Below are 21205 nucleotides of genomic sequence, written 5' to 3'. Positions count from 1 at the left end.
CCACAGAATCGCAGCACACTATGTGACTGTGTAATGAAGGATACTAACTGTAAATGCCATTATTTGGTTTTATCAGATTTAACCCTTGATCAATCTCAGAAGACTTAGTTATGGTTATCGAAGAGAACAGAAATATTATCAGCTTTGACAACGTAAAAATAAGGGCATAGATGGCAGACGTTAGGAGGCAAAGGAAAAGTAGACAGAAGGTGCTAATTTTCTGTTTACAAAGTGGAAGTCAAAAGGAAGTTATAAGAAATAGAGTTTTTAAAATATTATTTAAAATTAAAAAGGTAACCAACTTAAAAATGGTGATATAATTATGAAAAACAGGGATGGGTTGGTATGTAGAGTCAGAAATGAGGTTGATTCCTTACACCACAAAAGTCAGTCAATAATGTCTAAAACTGGCTGGGTGCAGTGGCTCATGCCTGTAATCTCAGCACTTTGGGAGGCTGAGGCAGGTGGATCACTTGAACCCAGAGTTCAAGACCATCCTAGGCAACATGGCGAAACACCGTCTCTACTAAAAATTAAAAAAAAAAATTAGCTGAGCATGGTGACCTGCACCTATAGTCCCAGCTACTTGTGAGGCTGAAGTGGGAGGATCACTTGAACCTCGGAGGCGGAGGCTGCAGTGAGCCAAGATCACACCACTGCACTCCAGACTGGGTGAAAAAGCAAGACCCTGTCTCAAAAAATAATAATGATAATAATGTCCAAAACTGATAAGTCAAGAAATGGTGCTCCAAACATATTATTTAGAAATACAGAGATAACTATTAGTAGATTTAAAACCCAAAGGACAGTGAAGTGTGGGAGGGTATGTTGCATTCATTATAAGCTCTTCTGGATGACTGAATTTTTAATTCACATGCATGGATTATTTTAATAAATATAAACAGGTATCTAAATAATTGAAAGAAAAAGGAAAAAAGATCAAGATTCTCTAGAGCTCATTTAGTCAAACTACCTTCCATCAGGGAGGTCAAAAAAAATGAATGCCCACTCCAACAGAAAAACTTCTGAACACCTGATAAAGATTCGTGATCCAAAACTCTACCAAATTTATTCATCAGGGAAGCATAGTATCATCATTTAATTCAGAGTGAAGAAAGCAGTTTACAGGCTGAATCTTACCCTTCACTGTTTCTCTTCCTCCCTACTTTACTCTTTCTCTGTTTCTCAACTTTATTGCTCTCCTCTAGCTTTGCTTTACTTAGCATGAATATTCAACTAAATACATATAAATAAATACATACAAAATACCAGTTTTATTTGTAGAATATAGTCTTATGTTTCCTAATTTTCCCTCAATACAAAAAACAGCAAATCAAGTTGATTTTCATTTCCATGTTGTCTACATTAATTTAAGTCCCTAAGGGCATTACTGCTGTAGAGAAAAAGATCTCTACCACTGATTTAAGGAATGAACCCTAAACCACAAAAGGCAGCCCAGCTAAAACCAGAACAATAATTGCTCTTCAATGGGCTCATGTTTCTGGAGGCTGCCATATGACACAGGCTTCAGTAATCAGGAGCTAGGTTTCCATGTGGACACTTAACGGTGATTTACAGAGACTAAAGCTTGAAGTCTTAAGTTCCCCCAAAAGAAAGTAAAAACCCGAGAAGTTGAATGTTCATGTTAAGTGATCCCTGGTTTTGATCCACAGGAATTTCACAAGGCCCCCATTTCAGTGTGATCCACATGCACACCCAGGGGTGTACTTACACTATATGTGCAAGGTCAAGTGGTTTCTCTGGTTGCTCAGGAAAAACAGGATGCGGGGGTTCTCTCGTGGGTACACACCCCAAAGATTTACTAATTGCATGGCTCAGCTTCTTTGCAGGAGATTTCTGTGTCAAAGCAGAAAATAGTAAGGAATTAACCCTTCAAAAGAATGAAAGGAACTTCAAAAACAAAAAACTTTGTGACAAGAGTGTAAAAACATCTTTTCAAATACAAATCAAGTTTCATTACAGTCAGTATCATTGGGCCTTTCAGAAAGGAACCTCCAGTTGTTCCAAGGTCATCTGTGGTCCTTCATTTCTGCAGTTCCTCCTTCATGTTTACCATAAAGTCACACTATCAAGTAATGTCAACTTTCCTTCTGGACATCTCTATGTACTCTTGGCAAGAACTCTCTCCTTTGATGCTTCTGGATCCTTTTTGCTAAGATGTTAACATTAATTTCCTGATCAGAGTCGGAACTTTTTGATGGAGGCCGGGTACACTGGCTCACACCTGTAATCCCAGCACTTTGGAAGGCCGAGGTAGGTGGATCACCTCAGGTCAGGAGTTTGAGACTAGCCCGACCAACATGTTGAAACCATGTCTCTACTAAAAATACAAAATTAACCAGGCATGGTGGTGTGTGCCTGTAATCCCAGCTACATGGGAGCTGAGGCAGGAGAATTGCTTGGACCTGGGAGGTGGAGGTTGCAGTGAGCCAAGATCATGCCATTGCACTTCAGCCTGGGCAACAAAAGCAAAACTCTGTCTCAAAAAAAAAAAAAAAAAAAACTTTTTGATGATGGGGCTACAATACTAAAAGGCTAAGAGCACATAGCTTACGGATGTTAGCAAATTAGCTAAGTCAGTCACATCCCCAAGATGTTAGGATATTCCCAAATAAACATGAGGCAGAACATTTGATATTAGGGATCTGGTTATGCAGTCAGATACAGAGTACATTCACAATACACAGGCAGCACCAGACCCAGGACTCTATGTTATAAAAATAAGTTGGCATACCAATACATTCTTCTGGAAGGTAGAATAATATCCACCAAAGACTACCAAGTCTTAAGATTTAATCATAAATATGCACAAAAGTAAACAACATGCCACAATTAGGTTACAAAGAACATTCACTTCTAAAACTCATATTTAAAGGAGGCTCCTTTTATACAGATTATACCGTCCACCCAGTTCCCCTAAAATAACACTGTTATCTGAGATTTTCTTGGCAGGATATTAACCGTAAAAAAGTTTAAATATTTCATTCTGCTGCCTCTGCAGTTTATTATCATATGTGCCACTTTAATTGGAAAATAAAACATGGCTGCAGCTGTCTGCCTCATCAATGCCACGTCCCCAATAGACTTCTATATGCTGCTTGTTGTAGTATTTTAACACAAAATAAACAAAAATCTGTTTGCCTGTAAGACCATATAGGCACAGTTGATGAATACTTTATAATAAAGACTGAATAATACAATTTCTTCAGAAACTTTGTATATTGGCTCCAAATCATCATCTACTATTCCCTTCAACTCATTAAATTCTGGGAAAACTTGGTCAGGCACAGTGGCTCACTCCTGTAATCCCAGCACTTTGGGAGGCAGAGGCGGGTGCATCGCTTGAGCCCAGGAGTTTGAGATCAGCCTAAGCAACATGGCAAAACCCGGTCTCTACAAAAAGTATCAAAAAAATTAGCCAGTGTGGTGGCATGTGCCTGTAATCCCAGTGACTCGGGAAGCTGAGGTGGGAGGATCGCTTCAGCCCGGGCCGACGAGGCTGCAGTGAGCTGAGATTGTGCCAACTGCACCCCACCCTGGGCGACAGAGTGAGACCCCGTCTCAAAAAAAGAAAAGAAAAACATTTTGGGAGAAGTCTAGATGTAACCTAATTTCCTGAAAGTATATAAAGCGAAACATAGCAGAAATTCTCAACTTCTCCCCTAACTTCTTTCCATTTTCCTTTTGCCCAACAAGTCGTGATGTGACGCTGATTCTTCCCCCACTAAAACAGTTTCTGCACTGCCCCCAGAGATCATGTCACTCTTCTGCTTAACATCCTTCAAAGGCTGATAGTCACTTACAGAGTGAGATCTAAATAAATGCCTTCATTTTTCATACAAAAGCTTTCACACCTGACTCCTGCCTCTCTCTCTTTCCACTTCCCACTCACGTAAGTGATGAGCTGCTCACAGTTGACTCAAAATACAGTGAGCTCTTTTAGGTCTCTGTATCTTGGCATGTGCCTTTCCCAGGTCTCCCTTCCCCAATCTATCTTTCTGTACATTTTTTGCTCATCTCTCAAGCCTGCTGGTCAGCATCCTTTCCTCCGTGAAGACTTTCCTCACTGCTCCATACGACAGCAAGTGCCTTTCCAGGCTACCCATTTAACTGTACCTGTTTCCACTGTTGCACTTACCATGCTATACTGCTGCTACACTGCAATTTTTATTTTTATTTTTATTTATTTATTTGAGACGGAGTCTCGATCTGTCACCAGGCTGGAGTGCAGTGGCGTGATCTCGGCTCACTGCAACCACCGCCTCCTGTGTTCAAGCAATTCTCCTGCCTCAGCCTCCCAAGTCGCTGGGACTACAGGCACGTGCCACCACGCCTGGCTAATTTTTGTATTTTTAGTAGATATGGGGTTTCACCATGTTGGCCAGGATGGTCTCAATCTCCTGACCTCGTGAACCACCCACCTCAGCCTCCCAAAGTGCTGGGATTACAGGCGTGAGCCACCGTGCCCGGCCCCATACTGCAATTTTTAATTTGTTTGTCCATCTCTGTTATACTGCTGCTTCTGAGGGGTAGGATCTACATTTTATTCATCTTTGTATTTGAACAAATTATTTACCTAGATGAATTTTCCAGATTGCTTTTACCTACCTAGTAAAAGCACATAAATCTTTTTTTTTTTTTTTGAGGATTACAAGTAGATACAATCAGAGGACATCAAAGAGAACACCTTACTTTTACCTTTATAATGAAACACTACATCTGTCATCCATGTATTAATTTCATGAGTTTTTGCTATATCTGCCATTAATTCATACAATGTATGTGAAATGTATTATCACACAGACTACTTTAGCTCCATCCTAAAAATAATAGCCATGAAATAGAAAGGTAAAATCAATACATCAAGATGACTTCCAAATAATTAAAGCACATCAAGGGAAGCTTGGTATGTATGGGAAGGAAAAAAGACTGAAATAAAGACATGTAATTAGAGTATTAACTAAGGCCTAGGAGAAACCAAAAAAGAGATTCCCCTAAAAATTTTAAAACTATGTATCCAATTAGGTTGTCTAAACACATCAATAAGGGATTTCCTTAAAAGATCTCAGAGTGATTATGACTTGGACCTGAAGTCAATTTTGAAAATGAGTTAGTTTAGGGGGCTACTAAAACAAAGTCTCTAAGCAAGAGTTTGAAAAATGCTGTGTCATGACAGGGGCATTAGCTCTTCTGTCCAGTCAGCCCCTAGGACGAGGCCCCAGACTTGAGAGTCGACGACTAAAAATTTAAGGAAGCAAAGAGGAAGCGAGGACAGAAGAAGAACACTACATGTGCAGGACTCAAGAGTCTCCTCCACTTCATTTAAGCTCCCATTATCAGAGATGCTCTTTGAGGTCTCTGTACTTTCTCCCAACTTGCACTCTTAATGGAGAGGTCTTAACGTAGAAAGTGAAATCTTCTCCAAATACTCTTAGGCAATGATTTTAAATACCGTAATCCCCTTTACCTAATTTCAAAACATTTCCTATCCTCTCTTAAAAATACTACAGGTTATATTTTTAAAATATACCAGGCTGGGCATGGTGGCTCACGCCTATAATGCCAGCACTTTGGGAGATCAAGGTGGGAGGATCACTTGAGGCCAGGAGTTCGTGATCAGCCTGTGCAACACAGCAAGACTCCATCTCAAAAAAAAAAAAAAAAAAAAAAAAAAAAATATATATATATATATATATATATCTCCAAACATTAGCCAGGTGTGATGGCACATGCCTGTAGTCCTAGCCACTCAGGAGGCTGAGGCGAGAGGATCGCTTGAGTCCAGGAGTTTGAGGTTGCAGTGAACTACAATAGTGCCACTGTATTCCAGCCTAGGTGACAGAATGAGACCCTGTCTCTAAATCTACAGATATATACACACACCAAAGAGTATAAAATGTGTTTGTACAGTTTTTTTTTTTTTTTTTTAGACAGAGTTTCGCTCTTGTTGCCCAGTCTGGAGTGCAATGGCATGATCTCGGCTCACTGCATCCTCTGCCTCCTGGGTTCAAGTGATTCCCCTGCCTCACCCTCCCTAGTAGCTGGGACTACAGGCATATGCCACCACACCCAGCTAATTTTTGTATTTTTAGTAGAGACGGGGTTTCACCATGTTGGTCAGGCTGGTCTCAAACTCCTGACCTCAGGTGAACCACCCACCTCAGCCTCCCAAAAGTGCTGGGATTACAGGCATGAGCCACCACACCCGACTGTACAGTACAATTTTAGAAGTTATAAAACAAATACCTACCTACCCACTATTCTACCTGTGAAAAAGAACATTAGTCACTCTGAAGACTCCTTATGGACCCTCATCCTAATACTATACCCCACTCCCACTCTGCCTCCTCCTCTCCTGATAATCACTATCCTGGATTTTGTATTAATCATTTCTTTGACTTTATTATCTTAGCAATTATGTATAACACATTGTTTAGATATGTATAAAACCTGTATAGTTCTCTATATAGTCTTCTGCGACTTGCTTCTTTCACTCGGTTATGTTACAATTTATCCATTCTGATGGATGTAATTGCAATTTATTCATTTTTTTCACTGCTTGATGGTATTTCATTGGTTAATTACACTGTAATTTATATATCCATTCCACTGCTGACAAACATTTGGGGTGTTTCCATGTTTTCCATTCATTCGCAATGCTGGTGTAACTTTCCTGTCCATGTCTCTTAGTGGCCATGTATAAGAATTTTATAAGAGTGGAATTACTGGCTCATAGTGTTACACACATTCAATTTTAATAAGCACTGCCAATTTGTTTTTACAAAGTGGTAACATTAATTTCCACTCCCATCAGCTGTGTGAGAGTTCCTTAAACTTCACATTCTGGCCAACTTTGTTATTGCCAGACATTTTAACATTTGCCAAGCTGGTGGGTGATGAATGGTACTGTGGTTTTAATTTGCAATTCCCTGGTTATTAAAAAGATTGAACCTCTTTTCCTATGTTTATGGGCCATTTGTGTTTCTTCTTCTGTGAAATGCCTGTTCCTGTCTTTGTCATAGGGTTGCACTGGATTGCCTTTTTTTTTTTTTAACTCATTTGTAATAGCAAAGTCTTGGAACCAACCCAAATGTCCAACAATGATAGACTGGATTAAGAAAATGTGGCACATATACACCATGGAATACTATGCAGCCATAAAAAATGATGAGTTCATGTCCTTTGTAGGGACATGGATGAAATTGGAAATCATCATTCTCAGTAAACTATCGCAAGGACAAAAAACCAAACATCGCATGTTCTCACTCGTAGATGGGAATTGAACAATGAGAACACATGGACACAGGAAGGGGAACATCACACTCTGGGGACTGTTGTGGGGTTGGGGGATGGGGGAGGGATAGCATTAGGAGATATACCTAATGCTAAATAACGAGTTAATGGGTGCAGCACACCAGCATGGCACATGTATACATGTGTAACTAACCTGCACATTGTGCACATGTACCCTAAAACTTAAAGTATAATAATAATTAAAAAAAAAAGAAATAAGAAAACTAATAATTAAACATGCTGTTTTAAAAGTGCCAAGTTATAAGTATAGACAGCAATGGTATATGAATTCAAAGTTGGCAAATCATAATTTTCAAATGATTAAACATTAACTTCTTTTCAAAAAAAAAAAAAAAGGAGTTCTTTATACTTTTTGTATTTTAACCCTAGGAAAGTTGTATCTTACAAACAACTCCTATTATGAGGCTTGCTTCTCACTCTACTATGTTTTTGATGAACATCTTTAAATATCAGTGGTCCCAATTTAGTAATTTTTTCCTTTATATTCTGTCCTTTTTGTACCTTAAGAAATATTTCCCTTCCTGAGGCCATAAGGTATACATTACCGTCTAAAACGTTTTATAGTCTTCACTTTTCATATTTAAGTCTTAATCTACTTAGAAATAATGTCTTGATAGGCATCAGGAAATAATCCAATTTTGTCCTACATTTACTACTTACATTTATCATTTAATAGTCCATTATTTAATAAATGGACTATTATTACATATATTCCTGCTGGATATATATTCTATTTTTGCCCCTATAACAACACCAGTGATTTTATGACTACAGCTTCCTCCTGTCTTTTCAGGAAGTGCCCCAGACCTACGTTCTTCTTTAGGGGTGTGTTCATTATCTTCGGCCCTTTGCACTTTCCTCTTAAGTTTTAGAATCAGTTTGCCATTTACCACCCAAAAAATCCTGTTGGGATTTCCATGGAAACTGATCAAATCTATAGATAATTCTGGAGAGAAGTGACATCTTTGCATACTGACCATTCCTTTCCATAACTGCATTCATTTCCCCATGTATTTAAATCTTCTTTAATGTCTTTTGATAAAGTTTCAAATTCTTCTCCATAAAGGATTTATATGTCTGTTCTTATTCCTAGTTATTTTATAAACAGATTTTGTATATAGCAGCCCTGCTCTTTTTTTATAAGTTGTGATAAAACATACATAGCATAAAATTCACCATCACAATCATTTTTTCATTATTATTATTTTAGAGACAGGGTCTCGCTGTTGCCCAGGCTGGAGTGCAACGCTCAATTATTTAAAAATGTACAGTTCAGGCCGGGCGTGGTGGCTCACGCCTGTAACCCCAGCACTTTGGGAGGCTGAGGTGGGTGGATCACTTGAGGTCAGGAGTCCAAGACCAGCCTGGTCAACATGGTGAAACCCTGTCTCTACTAAAAATACAAAAAATTAGCTGGGCGTGGTGGTGGGCGCACCTGTGATCCCAGCTACTTGGGAGGCTGAGGCAGGAGAATCACTTGAACCTGGGAGATGGAGGTTGCAGTGAGCTGAGATCACACCACCGCACTCCAGCCTGGGTGACGGCAAGACTCCGTCTCAAAAAAATAAATAAATACATAAATAAAAATATATAAATAAATAAGTACAGTTCAGTAGGGTGAAGTATATTCACATATATTCACGTTGTTGTGCGACCAATCTCAGGAATGCTTCATCTCGTAGAGCCGAAAGTATTTGAAAAATGCCCTTTGCCCCCTCCCTCCAGCCCCTGAAAACTGCCAATGGACATGTAGGATGCTTCCGTCGCTTGGTTATCATGAATAGCGTTGCTATGAACATGAGTGTACAAACATCTCTTTGAGACCCTGCTTTCAATTCTTTTGGTTATATACCCATAAGTGGAATTGTTGGATTATTTGGTAGTTTTGCTTTTAACTTTTTGAGGAACCACCATACTACTTTCCACAAAAGTTGCACCATTTTGAATTCCATCAATAGTTCACAATGGTTACGATTTCTTAGGGTCACCAATAAAATGTTGAATAAAAGTGGAGATAACAAGCCTTCTCGTTTAGTTTCTATCTTAAACCTTTTCAACACTTTGCCAGTAAATGTAAGAGATGAAGTGGAATTGTCGGATTATTTGGTAGTTTTGCTTTTAACTTTTTGAGGAACCACCATACTACTTTCCACAAAAGTTGCACCATTTTGAATTCCATCAATAGTTCACAATGGTTACGATTTCTTAGGGTCACCAATAAAATGTTGAATAAAAGTGGAGATAACAAGCCTTCTCGTTTAGTTTCGATCTTAAACCTTTTCAACACTTTGCCAGTAAATGTAAGAGATGCTATCAGATTTTACAAATACTTTACATTAGGTTAAGGGAGTTTCTCCTACCCATGGATTACTAAGGTTTTTGTTGTTGTTCTGTGTGTGTTTAAATTGTCAATAGATGTTGGGTTTTTTGGTTTTTGTTTTGAGACTGAGTCTCACTCTGTCACCCAGGCTGGAGTGCAGTGGCGCAATCTTGGCTCGTTGCAACCTCCACCTCCTGGGTTCAACCAATTCTTCTGCCTCAGCCTCACCGTGCCCAGCTTAGATGTTGGGTTTAGTAAATATTTTATATGAGTCTTTTGAGATAATTATAAGGATTTAATCCATCAATCTATGAATGTGGTAAACTATAAGAATACACCCTTAATTGCTGAATAAAACCAATGTGGTCATGATATATTATTTTTCCTAAGCACTGCTGAATTGAGTTTTCTACTATATTCTTCATGTTTTCATTTATATTTGTAAGAAGAGAATGGCTTGTAATTTTCCTTTTCTTGCTGACTTTGAAGACTTTGGTACCAAGGTTATTCTAGCCTCAAAAATGAAACTGGGAATGCTCATTACTTCCTACAGAATCTGGGAAATTTTGTATAATACTGCAATTATTCTTTTATTTGAATGTTTGCTGAAATTCACAAAAAGTCACTCAGGCCTAGTTGTTTCCTTTGTGTAAATATATTGAGCAAATTCAATTTCTTTAATAATTATGTTATTATTTGGGTTTTCTATTCCATCTTGAATCAGTTTTGGTAAGCAACGCTGTTTTAGAAATTTGTTAATTTCAACTTAGCTTTTAATAACCAAATGTACAGTTCTTGTCTTATCTTTTTGCCCTTGATTTCCCAGAGAATACAGTCTATATGATATTATACTAATTCTTTTTGGAGGCTTCCTTTATGTGGTCAATTTTTGTGTATTTGAAAAAAAAAGTGCAATCATTCATTGCTGGATATGTTAAAATTATCCAGTTTGAAAATGTATTTCTCAATCTCACTGTGTTCCTATTAACTTATAATTTATATATCTGTAGAATTGTTAATTTTGTCTTTGATAAACCATCTCTGGTAAAGACTTTATAAATATGATAAAAATATACAAAGTTTAAAGTTTACCATTCTAACCTCTCTGGTAAAGATTTTTGCCTTAAAATCCTTTTTCTAAGACTAATATACTTTCAACAAATTTGTTTTGATTAGTACTTGGCCTGGTATGTCTGTTTTATTCTTAACTTACAAGTTCTCTGTGTCCTTATTTTTTGGCTGTCTCTTGTAAACAGCATAGAGACAGTTTTTGTTTTTGTTTTTGTTTTTGAGACACAGTCTTGCTCTGTCGCCCAGGCTGGAGTGCAGTGGCATGATCTCAGCTCACTGCAACCTCTGCCTCCCGGATTCAAGTGATTCTCTGCCTCAGCCTCCCAAGTAACTGGGATTAGAGCTGCACGCCACCACGTCCAGCTAATTTTTGTATTTTTAATAGAGACAAGTTTCACCATGTTGGCCAGGCTGGTCACGAACTCCTGACCTCAAGTGATCTGCCCACCTCGGCCACCTAAAGTGCTGGGATTATAGGCATGAGCCACTGCGCCTGGCTGAGACAGATTCTTAAAAATATTTGACAACTGTTGCTTTTTATCTAGAAAATTTAATGAATTTACTGATTAGTAATATATTTTTATTCATTTTTATGGCTTATTATGTCATTACTTGTTTCGTCTTTTTCCTATTTGTCCTTTTCAAGTTTTATTTTTCTTATTTTATTTTCCTCTTTTGGAAATTTGCTCTTTGAGTTTACTCTTCTAGCAGCTACTTTTGTTGTTGTTGTTGTTAAAGTAACATTTATTGAGAACTTAGTGTCAGGGACTTAATGGGTGCTTTTCACTCTCAAAATAGTTTTATGAATTAGATGTTAACATATAGGCAGAGAAATTAAAACTCAGTGTAAAAATTAAGGCTCATATAACTAGGTCTGTCACTCTTTTCGTGGTATAAACAGCCCCTCAACAGGTAAAATTACTCAGAGAAAGAACAGCTGGCGACTGGGAGGGACAGCCAGGGCAGTGAGGCATTCTATTTCTTAGAAAGAAACAGGCACCCGCAGCCCAACGTGGGGGATGTGGAGTACCACCCTCAGGGCTCGGGGGTTGGGTCATGAAGGTGAGTCAGGGGTGGGCACATGGTGTCCAACTGAGGGACAGATTCCAAAGTGGGCAGCAGGAGGCGACTCACTGCAATGGTTTCATGTGTGTTCCTGTGCCAGGGCTGAGACTTGTTTTCCTCAGATAACCATGAACCAGGCACTGAGATACTCTGAAAGACTTTTTCTTGAGCTCAGATGACTGTGTTTTCAATCAGCCTCAAGCTAATTCCTTGCACAGCACAATCTTCAGCTCAGGGTATACGCTGACAGGCCCTGACATTGGGAGCATAACAGCCTAATGGAAAAAGCTCAGGATTGGTGTCTTTGAGGCCATTCCTGTCATTTTCACTTCCAATTACTCTGTCTTTCTGAGTACATCATCCTGAACTCCAAGCCACACCGTCTGGGGGGATCCAAGCAGAAAAATATCCCCCGGTGGCAGACTCTTGGTACAAAGCCTGCTAAAGCCTCAGACAAGTCAACAACTTTCTCTATTTTAACATGAACATGTACCACAATCTTAATCAACATCTGTAACCTCACCTAGTAACTTAAGTCCTTTAGATTTAATCACGCCTCAACCAGTTTCATGCCATAGTTTAGTACTTCAGCTGCACCTTATGATAAGCTTACCAAAATTAGTAATTATTATTTATACCTGGTGCTTAAAGTGATCCACATTTATCAATTCCACTTTGCACTGTTTCTTCCTTCTTGCCTCAAATTATTTTTTGCTCAAAGTATATCCTTTATTAATTCTTTCAGCAATGTTTTGTTGGTGATAAACTCCTTGAGACTTTTTTGAAAAATACCTTTATTTCTTCTTTGCTCTTGAATAGATTAGCTGGGTACAGAAATCTGGATTGTTCTTTTTGTTCCACCCTTTATATCCTTTACTCGCCTTTCACACTTTCCATCTCCTTTTATCTGTGTTCAGCACTCTGTATTCTGATTAATCTCATCAGATCTAATTCCCATACCCTAATTTTCACTTGAACAGTCTCTAACTTTCTATTTAACCCCTCCATTGAGCTTAACTTTAATATTTTTGATTTCTGAAAGTTAAATTTGGCCTTTTTTCATTCAACTTGTCCCTTTTAACAATGTCACTATTCCCAATTTCATTTCTTTAACTTTTTGAATGTGCCATTTCTAAAGTTCTTGGCATGCTAAACCTACCTGTTGTGTTTGTTTGCTGATTTTCCCTCACAGTAGATTGTTTTGTGATTGGGTTTGCAATTTTTGATAATAAGCTCACCTTTAGCAGGAGTTGTTTTCTGCACAGGAGTCCCATTTGAACTGAGTTGTGGAAGTGTATGGCTACAGAGGGATTTTTTTTTTTTTTTTTGTCTGCTTCTGGCAGGTACTTCAGAGCAGTGCTATTATCCAACAGAACTTTAAGGGATGATGAAGACATGCTATACCTGCATCATCCAATATGGAAGCCACTAGCCCCATGAGGTTACTGAACACTAGAAATGCTGCTACTGTGCCTGAGGAACTTTATTATTTATTTTTGAGATAGAGTCACCCAGGCTGGAGTGCAGTGGTACGATCTTGGCTCACTGCAGCCTCCACCTCCTGGGTTCAAGCAATTCTCCTGCCTCAGCCTCCTGAGTAGCTGGGACTACAGGCGTGTGCCACCATGCCTGGCTAATTTCTGTATTTTTAGTAGAGATGGGGTTTCACCATGCTGTCCAGGCTGGTCTCAAACTACTGATCCCAAGTGATGGGCCTGCCTTGGCCCCCTAGAGTGCTGGGATTACAGGTGTGAGACACCGTGCCCGGCTTAGAAACTTAATTTTTAACTTGTGAACCCTGAAAGAGTCAATCCTTCCAGATGAATCCTGAGTGGCAAATGGCCTAAATTCAAATACAGCCAAGCAGCCATTTGCTGGCTAGAGGTCACACACATACTCTGCCTTCCCAGCAAACCCTATGTTTATTTAACATTGGGACTTTCATAACTGTCTGTTCCTACCTCAGGCAATAGACTGTGACTTGCATCAACCAATCAGAACTCAGCAAACATCAACCAATCAGAACTAGGCAAGTCTGCAACCGTCCTTTGCATAAGCGGACCAGGGTGGGAACCTGGACAGGACCTTTCTCTATAATAGATAACCCCTCTCTTGGTTCTCTCAGAAGGTTTTGTGCCAAAGGCTTCATTTTATGCCGAAGGCTGCATCTCCTCAGTGTGCAAACTGTTCACTAGAATAAAATCTCTTTCCTCTAAACTTTTCAGAAAACTTTCATTCACAAATTTAATTTTAACTAATTTAAACTTGTACTTAACGCTTTGGCTTGACAAAGATTATTACTTCAGTTTTTCAAGGTAGATTTTGTAAGTTTTCTTTTTTCCCAGAGCCTAGCTGCTGGATATTTTTTGTACCTTCTCTGGGCCACTGGAGTTTTTCTAGCCCCTCTTTGTTTTAAGGAGGCAGCTCTTCTAAAGTCCTAGCCTTTACAGAAATATTAGTTCTACTTACCTTGTTTCGTGAACCCAAGACAGATTTCCTACTTCATGGGGGCACTAAACCCTAACCTCTGGGGCTAAATCCAGCATCCAATCTGATAGACCACTGGAACACCACAGTGTTAGGTTTAGTTCTGATAGCCAGGGCTTTCTCTGACTTTTAATCAAGCTAAATTCTGCATTTCAATTGTTGTTACATTTAATCCAGCGTGCATGTCTCTGTCATTGGAGAAAGGAGATTACAATTAGCTTAGTTTGCCATGTTGCTGGAGTCAGAAATTAGGTTGGTGCAACAAGATAGGATAGATCTTCTATTCTTTTTTTTCTTTTTGGAGACAGAATCCTGCTCTGTTGCCCATGCTGGAGTGCAGGTGGTGCAATCCAGGCTCACCATAGCCTTGACCTCTTGGCCTCAAGTAATCCTCCCACCTCAGCCTTATGAGTAGCTAGGACGAAAGGCATACACCACTGTGCCAAGTTAATTCTTTTGTTGTTGTTGTAGAGACAGGGTCTTGCTACATTGCCCAGGCTGGTCTTAAACTTCTGACCTCAAGTGATCCTCCCGCCTTGACCTGCCAGAGTGCTGGGATTATAGCAATGAGCCATCACACCTGGCCAGACTTTCAATTATTTTAAATGCAAGTTGAATTATTCTTGCATTTCCAGGATAAGTGCTACTTGATAATGCTCAAATTAATTTACTAATTTTTTAACGTAGAAATTTTACACCTGTATACTTTTTTTTTTTTCTCTTAATCTACCACTAAGAGTCATACACCTGTATTCTTTCTTTCCTTTTTTTTTTTTTTTTTTGAGATGGAGTTTCACTCTTGTTGCCCAGGCTGGAGTGCAATGGCACAATCTCGGCTCACTGCAACCTCAGCCTCCCAGATTCAAGGAATTCTCCTGCCTCAGCCTCCGGAGTAGCTGGGATTACAGGCACCCACCACCATGTCCAGCCCATTTTTGTGTTTTAGTGGAGATGAGGTTTCACCACGTTGGGTCAAGCTGGTCTTGAACTCCTGACGTCAGCTGATCCACCCGCCTTGGCCTCCCAAAGATGCACCTGTATTCTTATGGGAAGACAGCTTATAGTTTTCTTTTTTGGTGCCGTCCTTGCCTGTTTGGGGATGAAAGTTATGCTGGCCTAGTAAAATTGGTTGGATACATTCCAATTTTGTACTCTGGAATGGTATATATCAAATGAAAATTGTCTGTTTCGTGAAGTTTTGAGAGAACTCACCTGTTAAATAGTCGAGGCTTGATGCTTTCTTTGGAATGTAGATCTTTGATTCTCATTCTAATATTTTTAACTTGCTTATTGACTATTAAAGATTTTCTACTTCTTTTACCAAATTTGGTAATACCTATTTTCTTAGAAAATCGTATATTGCATTTAGGTCTTCCAATTTATCAGCATAAAGTTGTTCGTAGTATTTTCCTATAATTACAAAAAGCAAAACTGTCTGTACCCCATATCACTGTTTTCATTTCTGAAATTATGTTTGTACTTTAAAGAAATTAGTCAATAAATTAGATCTATTTTACTAATTTTTTCAAATAACCATCTTTTTGTTATCCTGATCAAGTTTCTTATTTCAATAATCTTTACGTTCATTTTTATTACTCTCTTCTACTTCAGATTTATCAGTACGTCTTTCAGTTTCAGAGTAATGAAATCTAGGTTCCTTTATTTTCAATCTTTTCTTTCCTAGAAAGTACATGTAAGGTTATAACTTTTCATCAAGTATCATTTGAGATGTAAGGCATAGGTTTAGGTACATTGTGCTTTTCCAGTCATTTAATTTTGTTAATTTTGATTATGAATTCTTGTCATTCCATAAAGTTAGAAGTTTATATTCTTTTTAAATTCAAGATGTGTGTTAAGGTTTTTTTTTTTTCCTTTCTGTTGTTAATTTCCAATTTTACTGCATTGTGGTCAGGGAGGCTTCTTCCTAAGAACAGAAGGAGGTGAGGGAGGGAGGCACATGGACATCTGAGGAATGGGCTCTCCAGGCAAAAGGAAGAGCAAGCGCGAGGCCCTAAAATGCAAGTTTGCCTGGTGTGTTGAAGGAATGTCAAGATGTGAGCGCAGTCAGCCTGGAGTGGTGTAAGCAGGAGTAGGGCAGAAGATGAGCTGAGAGGTAAGGGGGTCAGGTGGGCTAGTGTCTTCTATGCCACTGTAAGGACTGTGGCTTTTACCCTGAATGAGGTGACAAGCTCTTGGAGTGCATCCAGCAGATAAGGATCTGATGTTTTTAGCAGAACCATTCTGGCTGCTATATTTAGAACAGACTGAAGGGAAAAGGGCAGAACCGGGGACATCACTCAGAAAGCCTCTGTAATAATTACTTATATATATGTTTACATACACATAAATACATACATACACCCACAAACATGCAATGTTACTAAGAGCAGGATAAACAGGCTTGTGCTGATACCAATTCTTGACAAATTTCACTTTCTAGCATTTGAACTCTCCCTTGGTCCATCCCAATGTTGCCTGCTTTGAGTTGTTTTGTCTCATGTTAGTATTTTGTAAAGTTATAATATTTGTAATAATATTTATTGTTAACTGTATCCTCTAACATAGCACCTAAGTTGTTTTTGTTGCTTTCTTAAATCTGAGTTTTTATCTTGTAAGGAGATGAGTTTAGTTTTTTCCATTTATTTTGATTACTGATATATATCAGTAATATGTATTTGATTACGGATATACATATATCAATATATACATTTAAATTTAATCACAGGCTTTATTTTGCATCTTCTATTTTCCATGGCTTTCTTTTCTCCTACTTTCCTGTCTTCTCTTGGATTGGTCAAGGTTGTTTTTGCTACACTGTTATCTTATAATAGGTTTAAAGTTTATATTTTATATCTAACTTGTCTAGTAGTCACCCTTAAATTTTTAATGCATACTTAAAATTATATTTTCTTACAAGTTGGAGTTACATTTTATATATTCCTCTTGAATTCTTTGGCATGTTTTTATTTCCCTTTTTGCTCCACCTACCCATAAAATTCCTTCTTTCTAACTTTGTTGACCTAAATTGCAACTATTAAAAATCATCTTATATTTTACAACCAATATTTGCTTAGATGGACCATTGTTGTTTTCCTGGTTTATTTGCTTCCTTCTTTTTTCTTGGATGCCATTATTACCTTCTGGGTTCATGTTTTTTCTTACTGCAGTGGAGTGATCATGGCTCACTGCAGCCTCGACCTCCTGAGCTCAAGCAAACCTCCCACCACAGCCTGCCAAGTAGCTGGGACCACAGGCAAGCACAACCACACCCGGCTAATTTTTCTATTTTTTGTAGAGATGGGGTTTCACCATATTGCCCAGGCTGGTCGCGAACTCCTGAGCTCAAGTGATCCTCCTGCCTCACCCTCCCAAAGTGCTGGGATTACAGGTGTGAGCCACTGTGCCCAGCCAGTGTATCTTTAAACAGTTTTTCCAGCAAAGTCCTTAAAGTCTGAGAATGCTACTGTGGTACACTTGCTGCTGAAAGCTAGTATGGATGGGATAGAATTTTAGTTCAGAGTTAATTCTCTCAGCAGCTTAAAGACATTATGCTATTGTTGGCCGGGCACGGTGGCTCACGCCTGTAATCCCAGCACTTTGGGAGGCCAAGGCGGGCGGATCACGAGGTCAGGAGATCAAGACCATCCTGGCTAACACGGTGAAACCCCGTCTCTACTAAAAATACAAAAAATTAGCCAGGCGTGGTGGCGGGCGCCTGTAGTCCCAGCTACTCGGGAGGCTGAGGCAAGAGAATGGTGTGAACCCAGGAAGCGGAGCTTGCAGTGAGCCGAGATCGCGCCACTGCACTCCAGCCTGGGTGAAAGAGCGAGACTCTGTCTCAAAAACAAAAACAAAAACAAAACAAACAAAAAAACACGGTGCTATTGTTTTCTTAAAACCAGTGATGACATCTAGCACTTGAATTTCGATTCTTTTGAAGACCATCAGTCTTTTCTCTCCAGTGTTTCCTAAGAATTTCTCTTCATCATTATCACAATGATGCCTATTCTATTTAATATTTGAGGGCTTATACCTTTTCAGTACTGGAAATTCTAGAATATTTTCAGATGTTCTGAAATAATTTTCAGACATTCTAGAATATTTTCAGACCTCAATTTTTCTTTTTTTTTTTTTTTTTGAGATGGAGTCTTGCTCTGTCACTCAGGCTGGAGTGCAATGGCGTGATCTCTGCTCACTGCAACCTCCACCTCCTGTATTCAAGCAATTCCCCTGCCTCAGCCTCCTGAGTAGCTGGAACCACAGGCACGCGCCATCACACCCGGCTAATCTTTGTATTTTTAGTAGAGATGGGGTTTCACCATTTTGCCCACACTGGTCTCAAACTCCTGACTTCAAGCAATCTGTCCACCTCAGCCTCCCATAGTGCTGGGATTACAGGCGTGAGCCACAGCACCCAACCGAGACCTCAATTTTTCAAACATTGTCTCTGGTCAATTTTCTTCACTGACAGCTCCTACTAGATAAATAATGGAACTTCCACACTGTCCTAAATGCCTCAACTTTTCCTTCATACTCTATTTCTTATCTCTTGATGCTGAGTTTTGGAAGAACTTCTTCTCACCCTGATCTTTTAGTTAACTCATTTGTTCTTTAGTCACATCCAATTTGCCATGTAGCCCATCCAATGAGTTTACTTTAACAACTATATTTTTCATTTTCACTACTGCCTGTTTATGATTTCTGCTTGTTTTAATGCGCATGAAAGTCTATCCTTGGTCTTCTAAGGAAATTATATTTACCTATATTTAAAGTTTCCTGATTGCTCTGCTTCCTAGGGTATAATTCTGCTGTTGATATTTCATATGTTCATATTTTATATTGTTGTGCTAGGCTTCCCCTGGATTTTGAGGGTTGTTGGCCATGCAAACATCCTCCAGGACTGTCCACTTGCAATGTGAGTCAACAGTGGCCTCCTGGCTGGGGATCCTTGGCTGAATCTGTTCTGAAGGAGTTGGCTGAGCAGTTCAGGGTCCCAGCAGTACTGAAAACTTCCTCCAGGCAGTGTTAGCGGCTCCCTTCTGCAACTTCTCATTTTAACACATACCACCTTCACTTAAAGATGTCTTACGGCTTTGGGTATGGAACATTTCTTATTTTTAATCTGGAAAGGGAATTTATTAATCTAACTTAACGTCTTACCATTTCTGTGGATTTGGTGTAGAAACGGGACAAGGTCAGGATGTGCTTGGTCAACTATCTTGAAACTGGATCTATTGCTTAAGTATCATCTCTCTGCATTTTCTTTAGCCTCTATCTGGAAATATTATTAGATGGAGCTCCTCAATCCATCCTCTACACTTTGTTTTCTTTTACTTTATAATAATAGTAATGTACTAAGGAATACTTCTCTGTTCTAGCTTCCAGCTCACAAATTTGTTCTTCAGCTATAAACCCTGTTAATCAGCTCATCTATTTAATTTCTTATTTTAACAATCAAACATTTAATTTCCAGGATCACTACTTAATTATTTTTGGTAGAAAACATAACTGCTCATATCTCTCTGAGGAATTAACTATAGTTGCTGTAAAATCTAGTTCTTATTCTATTAATTCTATTTCTAAGATAAATTCTTCTGTTACCTCCTCAGTTATCTTCTCCAGTTGTGTTCCTCTCATTTGGGGTGATTTTTAACTAAGTGCTCAGCTCTGTAGTCAAGACTCCTGTTCAGACATCTACTCTGTGTGTGCTGCCTGCCTGGAGGGCAGGAATGGGAGTTGTTTTCAGTAAGAGTGAAAGAGGGATGGAAGGTGCCACCTCATGGAAAAGCTTTATAGCTAGTCTTCTTAGCAAGGTAGCTTCCTGTTTTCCTAGAATCCATCCAGCACCTGGAACCCTACCTTGTCTCTGCAATCCAAGCTCCTATATACTCTGCACCTGCCTGAGACACCTCCATCACCATGCTACACTTCCAGCATTGCCCTGTCACTTGCCCTGGGCCCCTCACAGCTCCCCGTAGCAACTACTTCCAAGCGAGAACACTGACTGATGACACTATCCCCATCATTAGCAGCAATGCTCGCCTGCCCTGGTTCTGGACTAAGGTTTCCTTTTGCAAACAGATCTCATCTACTTTTCACAGAGATTCTTCATAGCCTGAGGCCTACTAAGGGTTTCCTTTCCTTCCGCCTGCCCTGCCCATTGTACTTACAGATTACTTTAAAAATTCTAATCTAGCTAAGCCTCAGAAGTAAGGTGCCCTCCGTCTACCACCTTGAAATTCCCATTTCTTTTTATACAATTAAAGTTCATAAAAATTTATTTTGAAAATTATATAATTTCTCATTTTGATATTTTTTTAAGAGATGGGATCTCACTATGTTGCCCAGGCTGGTCTCAAACTTCTGGGCTCTAGCAATCCTCCCACCTTAGCCTCCCGAGTAGCTGGGACTATAGGCATGTGACACATCACTCAGCTACTATGTTATTTATAAAAGGCTTCAAAATAACTACAATAAAAAGTGAAAAACTAGAATTGCTAAGCTCCAGTTTAACTGGTAAGCTATAATTTTGATTAATATATGAGAGAAATATAATCCATGTAATTTTTGTTAATCTTCCAAGACTTAGGAGTTTTAGCTCACAGTAATAAAAATATGGCTAGGTAGGGCTGGGCGCGGTGGCTCATGCTTGTAATCCCAGCACTTAGGGAGGCTGAGGCAGGTAGATCACCTGAGGTCAGGAGTTCGAGACCAGCCTGGCCAACATGGTGAAACCCCATCTCTACAAAAAATACAAAAAAATTAGCCGGGTGTGGCGGTAGGCGCCTGTAATCCCAGCTACTCAGGAGGCTGAGGCAGGAGAATCACTTGAACCTGGGAGGCGGAGGTTGCAGTGAGCTGAGATGGCACCACTGCACTCCAGCCTGGGCAACAAGAGCGAAAACTCCGTCTTAAAAAAAAAAAAAA

General features: G+C 39.2%; 1 protein-coding gene across 17 annotated transcripts in view; it reads right to left on the bottom strand.

Moving 5' to 3' along the window:
* Window positions 1-21205, bottom strand: part of DTNB (dystrobrevin beta) — a 295200-nt gene that overhangs the window by 156292 nt on the left and 117703 nt on the right. For 16 of the 17 annotated variants that reach the window (XM_063648879.1, XM_054474817.2, XM_054474818.2 and 13 more), the window contains exon 9: window positions 1733-1857. In XM_063648879.1, coding sequence (XP_063504949.1) covers window positions 1733-1857 — 125 coding nt within the window. Of the gene's footprint in view, window positions 1-1728; window positions 1858-21205 lie in introns of those variants that run through there. The other variant, XM_063648881.1, reaches the window with a different exon arrangement.

Source organism: Pongo pygmaeus, chromosome 12, assembly GCF_028885625.2.
Source record: "Pongo pygmaeus isolate AG05252 chromosome 12, NHGRI_mPonPyg2-v2.0_pri, whole genome shotgun sequence".
In the NCBI taxonomy this organism is placed as follows: domain Eukaryota; kingdom Metazoa; phylum Chordata; class Mammalia; order Primates; family Hominidae; genus Pongo; species Pongo pygmaeus.
Note: the sequence above shows the minus strand (reverse complement) of the source record. Positions and strands in the feature narration are given on the sequence as shown.